Source organism: Myotis davidii, unplaced genomic scaffold, assembly GCF_000327345.1.
Source record: "Myotis davidii unplaced genomic scaffold, ASM32734v1 scaffold309, whole genome shotgun sequence".
Taxonomy (NCBI): domain Eukaryota; kingdom Metazoa; phylum Chordata; class Mammalia; order Chiroptera; family Vespertilionidae; genus Myotis; species Myotis davidii.
The window spans coordinates 460059-470931 of NW_006383013.1; the positions used below are offsets into that span (position 1 = coordinate 460059).

Genomic DNA, 10873 nt, shown 5'->3' on the forward strand with positions numbered 1-10873 from the left:
GGTGAATATAATAGAATCAGGGGCATAGAAAGGGAGTGGACTGACTATTCTCGGCCGGGGGGGAGGGTTATGGGGGGTGTGGGAAGAGACTGGACAAAAATTGTACACCCATGGATGAGAACAGTGGATGGCAGAGGTAAGGGCAGAGGGGGGGGTGGGAACCAGGGGGAGGGGAGCTATGGGGGAAAAAAAGAGGAACAACTGTAATAATCTGAACAATAAAGATTTAATTAAAAAAATAAAATAAAAAGTGCCAAGGTTTTATCACATTCTTGGAACTCACTAGCATATGTTTTCCATTTTTGACCATGCATCTACAGCACACATATCAACAATGAAGAACACTGAGCCCTTGCCAGGTGGTTCAGTTGATTGGAGTGTCACCATGTACACCAAAAAGATTTTGGGTTCGATTCCTGGTCAGAACACATACCTAGGTTGGTGATTTGATCCCCATTCATGACACATACAGAAGGCAACTGATGAGGTTTGTCTCTCACTTCAATGTTTCAATCTCTCTCTCTCTAAAATCAATAAACATATCCTCCAGTGAGGATTTAAAAAAAAAGAGGAACATTGAGGGTAACAGATCTCTTATTCCTTGGATTTTCCATGACTCATAGTTTGAGAAACCCTGCTTTGTTTTTACAGTCAGTATTAGTGGTCCTTTTATGAGAAAGCGTATCTGATTTCTTTCATCAACTCAGAGCAAGTTAGATTTGATACCTTCAGGGAGCAATTTGATGACTGTAGCAAGGCAGTCTGTCACTATTGCCTAAATCATGATGGAAAGGGAGTTCAATAGCTATAACAGGGTGGGGGTTGGAGATGAAGCTGGCCATAATTTGCAGAGAAGAAAAGGTGAGAGTGGGACTGAAAAGGGATCAAGAACCAAAAGTTGGTGGGGATGGAGGGTGACAGTATATAAATGTCCACACATACTTATGTATGAAAATATTTAGAATTCAAATTCAAATACAGGTGAAGTCTTTATTATCTAAATACTAGTGGCCTGGTGCACGAAATTCGAGCACGGGGGGGGGCAGTTCCCTCAGCCCAGCCTGCACACTCTCCAATCGGGGACCCCTTGGGGGATGTCCTGTGGGATTGGACCTAAACCGGCAGTTGGACATCCCTCTTGCAATCCGGGACTGCTGGCTCCTAACCGCTCACCTATCTGCCTGATCACCCCTAACCACTTTGCCTGCCTGCCTGATTGCCCCTAACCCCTCTGCCTGCCTGCCTGCCTGATCACCTCTAATCTCTCTGCATGTGGGCCTGGTCACCCCTAACTGCCTATGCCTGCCTGCCTGATTGTCCCTAACTGCCCTCCCCTGCCAGCATGATCATGCCCCCAACTGCTCTCCCCTGTTGGCATGATCTCGCCCTCAACTGCCTCTGCCTGCCTGATCACCCCCAACTGCCCTCCCCTGCCTGCCTGATCTCACCCCCAACTGCCCTCTCTGCCTCAGCCCCACCACCAGGGCTTTGTCCGGAAGGAAGTCAGATGTCCGGAAGATGGCTGGTCGACCCGGTCTAATTAGCATATTACCCTCTTATTAGGATAGATCAGCCATGGGCAAAGATAGGATTGCTTAAATGGGGGGTGGGGTAAAGCCTTTTCTGCAGGAGGAGATGCTCTTGGCAGACAAAAATACATAATCCCTATATCTGAACTGATAGCCAGACTGATATGCACTATACTGCCAAACTGGTCATTAAAAAATTGAACTGCTTTCTTTCACCTTACACCAAACAGCTGTTGCCCTTAAAAACCCTCCTCAGCCCCCACCATCGGTTCTGCCTTTGCAGTTCACCCAGATTAGGTTCTGATTGGTTGGTTTCTATGCCAGTCAGCATCAAAAGCTCTGCCTCCTAAGCAGCCATTGGCTCCTCGCACTTCACCCAGAGATGGTTCTGATTGGTCAGTTTCTATGATAGTCAGCATCTCCGGGCCTATCTCTGGGCCTAATCAGAGAGGTGGGGCTGATCAGCAGCCCCTGCAAAGGCCGGGAGAGAAACAGAGGCAAGGCTGCTGGCGAAGCCCAGAGAGAAGGGGGCAACAGCTAATCAACAGTTTCCATGGAGGCTGCAGATCAGACCCTGCCTCTCTCTTCGGGCCTCTCTCTTTGGGCCTCTCTCTTAGCCTGATCTGCAGCCACAGCAACCCAGCACTGACTGCAGGACTGACTTCCAGTCGGTCAAGCCTTCGGTTTTTTCAGACCCTGGGTTTTTATGTATTAGGATGCATGTTCACTGATACAAAGGTTGAGAGTTCAGGCCAGAACTCTTAGCTACTTGAATTTTATTTTCCTTCCCCAGCAATTTGCTAGACACTTGCACTGTTCTTTACTCTCTATGGCATTCCCAGGCCCAGCAGTGAAGCAGCAGGCGGCTGGGGAGGAGCCGAGCCTGGGCCTGGCATCACACTGCTCCTGCTCATCCCGGTCCCACTGCACCTGCCGCCACCATTGCTCAGTAGCGCTGCCCAGGAGGCAGGAGAGGCTTGTGCTGCCACAGCTGCGCTTGCCAGCTGTGAACTGGTACCTGGCACCCATTGGTGAGCTGACCAGCACTCCCGCTGTGGGAGCACACTGACCACCAGGGGGCAGCACCTGCATTGAGTGTATGCCCTCTGGTGGTCAGTGTGCATCATAGCAACTGGTGGTTCTGCCATTTGATTTGCATATTAGCCTTTTATTATATAGGATATACCCAGCCGACACCTAACTGCTCACCTACTGGTCTGATTGCCCCTAACTGCCCTCCCTGCTGCCCCGGTCACCCCTAACTCCCCTCCCCTGCTGGCCTGATCGCCCACAACTGCCCTCCCCTGCCAGCCATCTTGTGTCCACATGGGGGTGGCCATCTTTGACCACATGGGAGCGGCCATCTTATGTGTGGGAGTGATGGTCAATTTTCATATTATTATTTTATTAGATAGGAGTTCCACTTTACCTCTGTACAAATGATTATGGTTTGTTTATCAGGCATCCTTGAAGCCTGATGCATTGTGGAACTAGCAGATAAAATATTTAACATACTAGTACTTGCTCAAGTGACTTGAATATTTGTCCAAGGTCTAGCCAAGAAACAAACAAAAAACACACCAAAATAACCTAGAACAAAAAGAAAATTGGGATTGGGATAGGTGGAAGATTACAGAAATATGGACTTAAAGTTACATTTACACTATGAATGTATCTTCATGGTGAAGAGGAACTAAGGTAATGGATTTGTAGTAGAGAGAGCCAGGGTCTAAGACTGAGCAAGTCAGAAGAAAAGACAGTTCAAATATGACAGAATCAAATAAGTAAGTGAAAAGATGTGAAAGCTTTATGAAATAAATTTAACTTATTATGCCTTTCCTCTTTGTTTTTCTAGTCCTTTGGAGTTATGCTCCAGAGCTTTCCTCTTCCGGGAAGAGGCACCTACTAAGATAACTCCCTTGTCAAGTAAATATGTATTCATTATTAACTAATTCATCTAATAATGTTTGATCATATGTGCCAGGCAATATCAAACAAAACAATAATAGAGAAATGTAGTAGAGAATAATTAGTTATATGTTGTCAATGCCCTCTTCCCATGTAGGAAGTCAACAAAAACTGAGGAAACTGCAGTGGAAAGAGCCAAGGCCAATGCTACCCTTTGGGAGGCCAGGCTGGAAATCACAGAGCTCTCTAGGATTGAGTATCGTGATACTTCCCTGAGACTTGCGAAAACTAATGAGGACTTAAAGAAACAGCAGTATAAAATGGAGAAAGACACAATGTCCGTATTAAGCTACCTGAAGAAGCAGGACCAGGAGAAAGATAATATGGTAGGTGGGTAGAAATCCTCATTACATAGAAACTTTGTGGCCTGCATTAACTAATTGATATTGGTCTGCCTTTATCAGTATCACTTATACTTTTTTATTTTCATCTGCCTCCATATATCAAAGGCCTACATCTATCTGTAGCAAATGTACAATTTTTCACAATTATGGATGTTCATTAAAACCAAAGAAATTATTTTGCAAAGTAAAGCAGGTTCAAAATATCCTGGTTAGCTAACTCTCCGATATTGTTTTACTCATTCCTCTATATCATAGAAATATATTATTTTCTTAAACTTTATTTAAACTGTTAATTATAGAAATACTAGAGGCCTGGTGCACAAAATTCGTGCACGAGGGGGGTGGCCTGCACCCTCTCCAATTGGCAGTCGGACATCCCTCTCACAATCTGGGACCACTGGCTCCTAACCGCTCGCCTGCATGCCAGCCTGATTGCCCTCTAACTGCTCTCCTGCCGGCCCGATCATCCCCAACTGCCCTCCCCTGCTGGCTCGATCACCCACAACTATCTGACCCACCTCCTCTGCATGAGGCGGTGGAGATGCCAGGACTGGCCTCCTCCATGCCACGTGGAGCCCTGGGACCCCCAGGCCTCACCACGTGGAGCGGCTGCCAGACCCCACCTCTGCTGTGCACGTGGCCATCTTGTGGTGGCCATTTTTGCAATGACCATCTTGTGAGGGCATCGCGTGAGGGCATCACGCAAGGGCGTTGCACAAGGTTATGGTGCCACCTAGGCTTTTATTATATAGGATTAAAAATAAAATGTTCTGCCCTGGCTGAACAGCTCAGTTGGTTAGAGAATCGTCCCAGTATGCCAAGTTTGTATGTTCTATCCGCAGTCAGTCAGGGCACATACAGGAATTAACCAAAGAATAATGAATGCATAAATAAATGGACCAATGAATCAATGTTTCTCTCTCTCTCCCCCCTGCTTCCTCTCTCTCTGTCTATCTCACAAGTTTATCAATAAGAATTAAAAAAGAAAATGTTTTTAAAATTATATCTTGAACAAAATTTGGAAATTTTCCTTAAAAATGGGTTTTTGTTTTTAATGCTTTGTTCAATCAATCACAAAATAAATAACATTTCACACCCATCCTACATGGTTTAGGACTATATTTTTTAGAATTTGTAGGTTTTTCTTAAATTAATCTAAGATATTGTTTATAACAGTATTTCACTTCTGGATCCTCTGATTGCATAACCAAATCAAGGAGTTTTTAGTTTAAAAAACTACTTAGGTTCCCTACTAAAACCAGCATCCTTGGAGAAATGACTAATTCCAAGAGTAGGGCAGGGAAAGTAAAAGATGAATCTGGAATATCTTATTGTGCCAGAGAGTAGGTAAAAAATATTAATTTAGGATGGTGAACACACAGTACAGATGATGTGCTGTGGAATTGGGCACCTGAACCTGTATAATTTTGTTAACCTGTGTCACCCCAATACATTCAATAAAAAGGAAAAAATATTAGTAAGGGAAAATAAAGTAAAAATAATTAGAGGACACAGGAACTAGTTGAAAGGGGCTCCAAAAGGCCAAATCTGGGAAAATCAAAATAAATAATTATTAATAAATTAAAACTCATTGAAAAGAGTAAGTCCATGAGCACATACTACCAATAACACTTCTGAGAGTGGGCGTCCATTTTACAGGATCACCAAAAGACCTAGTAATTAATGGGTTGGGGCCTTTTTTAGTTACTTCCCTTTGTCTGGGGAATTTTCCTGGAACCTGTGTTATCGGCCATGTGTACTGCTCATATTCTCTCTCCTCACCCCCACATTCTGTTTGCTCTGGGGAAATTTAGTAATGGCCTGGCCATCTTCTGTTTCTTTTCTATGAAGATAAATTAAAGGCATGCTTCATAGACTAACAATAAACACATTAAATCAGACAGAAAAAACAACAATCAACAGACAAGCACGCATAACACAATGCAGTTTGAATAAGTTAAAGATGACAAGGGCACTCCTTTTCCTTGCGCTTGATTTAAGAGAGTACCTTTTGACACCTAATTCCTTTATCCTTGAGCATGCAAGCTAAAAATTTTACAATGATGTTTTTGCCTTTTACTCGAATTCTTCCCCATTATAACCTGGCTGAATCAACATGTTCCTTGTCCACTTATGGTTGCAACTCTGAAGCTGGCACGGGCTTTGTGCGCAGTGAATTTCCCACTTTTCTGGTGAATTTCCACTTTTCCTTTTTCACTTTGTTTTTCGCTCAGGTGAAACTTCTCCTCCAGGTCCTGCTCATGGCACCAGAATGCTGCAACCTGCATGGCTAGTGTTCAGGATCCGAAAGAGGGGCTGATGCACAAATGAAAGTACTATACAAGAAATATGAATTTAGAAGGCATGAAGGGCCAGGTGGAGACCCCTTTCTTGGGGAGCCACACTGAAACCTGGCCTTATCCACTTTTTATTCAATTTTAGATACACATCTTGCCCTCAGTAGAGCATGGCAAACAGGTAGTAGACAGACTGTCTCTAAGTTCAATAAACATCAGTAAATATCAGTAAGCTTCAGTAAACATTTACTTTGAGGCTATTCATTCAGGAAATTGCTTCGAGCCACCACTATCTCAACACAGAACAATTGGTGCTTAGCGTCAGCCTGCTAAAGCCCAAGGTCCATTGGCCTTCTGTGTTCCTTGGTGCACTCTTATGACAGTATTGGGAAAGTGGTGGCTTCCCGCAGTCACAAGATAGTCCCAGGGATGTAAAGTACAACATAGGGAATATAGTCAATGATATTGTAATAATATTGTACAGTGCCAGGTGCCCCCCTCTCCCCCACCGAGGGGACCATTTTGTAAGTATATGATTGTCTAATCACTGGGGTATACATCTGAAATGAATACAAAATAATATTGAATGTCAAATGTAATTGAGAAATGAAATTTTTAAAAAGTTACCCAGATAAGAGAAATGCATATCAAAACAATGAAATAGCTACTATCGGAAAAACAGAAAATAACAAATATTGGAAAGAAAGCAGAAAAATTAGAACCCTTATGCACTGTTGGTAGGAATGTAAATTGGAACAATTACTATGGAAAACAGCATGGAGGTTCCTCAAAAAATTAAAAATAGAATTGCCAGATGATCCAGCAACAAGAATTTAAAGCAAGATCTTGGAGAGATACTTGCATGCCCATGTTTGTTCAAACATTATTCACGTAGCCAAGAGGTGGAAGCAACACAAATGTCCATTGATGGGATAAAAAAGGGAAAAAATGGTATATACAGACATTTAATGGAATATTATTACACAGCCTTAAAAAAGAAGGAAATCCAAACAACCTAAGTGCCCATCAGCAGATGAGTGGATTAAAAAACTGGTACATCTACACAGCGGAATACTATGCTGCTGTAAAAAAGAAGGACCTCTTACCATTTGCAACAGCATGGATAGACCTGGAGAGCATTATGCTAAGTGAAATGAGCCAGTTGGAGAAAGATTAATATCACATGATCTCACTCATTTGTAGAATATAATGAACAACATAAACTGATGATCTAAAATAGACCCAGGACATAGAAGCATCGAACAGACCATCCAACTTCAGAGGGAAGGTGAGAGGTGGGGGGCAGGGGAAGGGGAGTAGAGGAGGAGAGACCAAACAAAGGACTTGCATGCATGCATATAAACATAACACATGGACACAGATAGTAGGGGGGCAAGGGCATGTGCTGGAAGTGGGGTGGGAACAACCAGGGAGAGGTCAATGGGGGGAAAGGGAGACATATTTAATACTTTAAAGAATAAAGAATCAAAAATTTAAAAAAGGAAATCCTGTCACATGCTACTTACGACATGGATGAACCTCAAGGACATTATGTTCAGTGAAATAAGCCAGTCATAAAAGGATAAATATTGTGTGATTTTATTTATATCAAATATCTAAAGTAGTCAAAATCCAGAAATAAAAAGTAGAAAGGTGGTTGCCCAGGGCTTTGGGTAAAGGAGGAAAAGGAATTAGTATTTTATGAGTATAGAGTTTCAGTTTTTCAAGATGGTAAGTTACAGAGATTTGTTGTACAACAATGTGAATATACTTTACTGAAGTATACATTTAAAAATGGTTAATATTTCTTTTCTGAAATCAATAAAACATTTAAAAAATAAAAATGGTTAGCATGGTCAATTTAATGTTCTTTTAAAAAATTTTTATTGATATTTAGAGAGAGAGGTAAGGAAAGATATAGAAACATCAGTGATGAGAGAGAATCATTGATCGGCTGCTTCCTGCACGCCCCCTAATGGGAATCGAGCCCCCAAACCGGGCATGTGCCTTGATTGGGAATCAAACCATGACCTCCTGGTTCATAGGTTACCAATCAACCGCTGAGCCACACAGGTGGGGCAATGTCTCTCCTTTTTTTTTTTTTTTTTTAAAAATGTATTCTTTAACTTTTAACTTGAGAGAGAGAGAAAGATAGAGAGACAGAGAGACATCAATTTTTTGTTCCACTTGTTTATGCATTCATTGATTGATTCTTCTATGTGCCCTGACTGGGTACCAAATCCACAACCTTGGCATATTGGGACAATGCTCTAACCAGCTGAGCTACCCAGCCAGGGCTTAATGTTGTATTCTTTTACCACAATTTTAAAAAAAGAGTTACTCAGGTAATTCTTATGATAGCCAGGTTTGGGAAACTAGCAATAGCAGATTAAAGGTATGAAGTATGTTCCCTCTCCTCTTCCCTCCTTACTCAACCTCTCCAACCCTACTGGTTTTAATAAGTGAAAACAAGGCTACTTAATAAAGGAAGAACACAGCAATTTCATCACCTTCCTAACTCTGTATTTTCATCTTCTATAGATTGAAAAACTAAAACAGCAATTGAATGAAACAAAGGAAAAAGCCCAAGAGGAGAAGGAAAAATTGGTAAGTATCAATGTACATTAATACGCTTACTGGGTGGTCAGCTTTCTGACAAGCTCATTTTTAAGACACAGTGAGATTAAATGAATCAGTCACCTGAGCAGCTCAGTGACCTTACAGCTCACACGTCTGTTGTACAGAAGCTCAAAAAATAACATAAAAATATGTTATTATAGAAAACCATCTGGTATTAGTGGTGCTTACTGATCCCAAGTTTTACATTCTTCCTACGGCTTTTCAGTGGGCCAAAAGTTAGGAAATATGTATACACAGTATTTTTAAAAGATTAAAATATAAATAAAGAAATTTTTTAAAAGATTAAAATATATCACAAAATATATTATAAGTCCACACTAATGTTTTCAATTCAGACCCAGGAATAAAGGGTTTTTACTTAACTATATCTCCTTATAAAGTTAAGTGTGTCCTTTCTTCCTTGCCCAAAATCCTGATTCTTAATGATACCAATATAATTTTGTAGTTGCTTTAAACCTTAATACATCAACAGTCACAGAATACTGATACCAATGCTACCACCAACATAGATTAGTGGGAACAGTTTTAAGATTTTGTGAGGCCCTTTTCTCCTTGATATATGCCAATATGAATCTTCTATTAAATTATAAGGTTTAAAAATCATTTGAAATAATTCCTTTCTGTGAGGTTATGCCATCAACTCAGCAACACAGTTTGCTTTTGATATTTAGGAGTTGCTTTTGAAAAATTTAATCGTGCATATAAAAGTATGTAATTATATAAATATTTATAATTATGTGGTTTCAAAGTCAAATCTATCAAACATGGTATATTCTGAGAAATCTAACTTCTGTCCATGTGTTCAAAATATACCATATAGGTGAGAAATGGTGTTTCAGTGTATTTTAATTTGCATTTCTCTTTTTGTGAGCTAGGTTGAGCATATTTTCATATATCTGAGGGTCATTTGCATTGCTTTTGATATATCAGGTGTGGTGGTTTTTGTGTGTGTGTATGTGTGTTTTGTTTGTTATTGTTGTTTTTGCTGTATTGGCCCTTTTTCTTCTTCCTCCTCCTTTTTCTCTCTCCTTCCCTTTTTTCCTCTTCTTCCTTCTTTCTTCTCCTCCTCTCTTCTTCCTTCCTTCCTTCCTCTTTATCCCACCTTCTCCTTGCTTTCTTTACTAGAGATATTAGCCCTCCCTCTGTCTCTTAATTTACTAATTTTAATTTAGGGTCAGGAACGTTATTTATTGTTCTTACAGATTAATTTTTTTTTTAGTCTTATGCCTCTTGTTAATAAATATCTGCATTTTCTATACAAGATCAGTTTACTTAGAATTTTTCTTATTCAAGGCACTTGATATTTTTTAACAGAAAGTAAAACTTTATGCAAAAATAAAAAGGGAACATTTCTTTAAAGAGGATAGACAAATGACTTAAGGCTTCAAATGGAACATGATTCTGTGGGATATCTGTTCTTTTTCCTAACTCATTTACCTGTTTTTCTTTGTTTTTATATACAGGAACAAAAGTATATTGGGCAAATAAATGAGCTGGAGGGACGTTTCTATCAGAAATCCAAAGAAATTGGCATGATTCAGACAGAGCTAAAAACAATAAAACAATTCCAAAAACGAAAAATCCAAGTGGAGAAAGAATTAGATGATGTAAGTTTCTTTCTTTCTTTTAAAAAGGAGGTTAGAATTAACTACTATGTCTACAAAAGCCTTCACTGACATTTACTCATGTAAGATGGTAAAGGGATTTTTTTTTCTTACAATAAAAGTGTAAAAAAAAAAGTCACATATGTAATACCCTTTGTAATACTTTAAGCAATAAAAAAAAAGTGGAAGACATCAGTTTAGGGCTGGATACAAAAGGTTTCGATGGTTAGACTTTTCTTTCTCTAAGCATTGATTCCTTTGTAAATTAACCAAATCCTTAGCCAGCACATAACTCCCACATTTATCAGCAGTCAAAATTTTAGAGTAACTTCAATAAGAAACAAACTACAGTTCTTTGAAAACAGTAGGGGCAAAGTAGCAAAGTCCTAAAGGAAAATATGTTTAGACGGATGAATGATAATTTTAGAAAATTTTAAAAGGATCTCTGGGTAGGTGTGGGTGAGATGAAGAAAAAAGTACTTTTAAAAGAT

The 10873-nt window shown here is 40.2% G+C and overlaps 1 protein-coding gene across 1 annotated transcript in view; it reads left to right on the plus strand.

Moving 5' to 3' along the window:
- BBOF1 (basal body orientation factor 1) overlaps positions 1 to 10873 on the plus strand; it is a 35340-nt gene that overhangs the window by 3501 nt on the left and 20966 nt on the right. The window contains exons 2-4 of the mRNA XM_006778772.2: positions 3595 to 3823; positions 8680 to 8745; positions 10242 to 10385. Coding sequence (XP_006778835.1) covers positions 3595 to 3823; positions 8680 to 8745; positions 10242 to 10385 — 439 coding nt within the window. The remainder of the gene's footprint in view (positions 1 to 3594; positions 3824 to 8679; positions 8746 to 10241; positions 10386 to 10873) is intronic.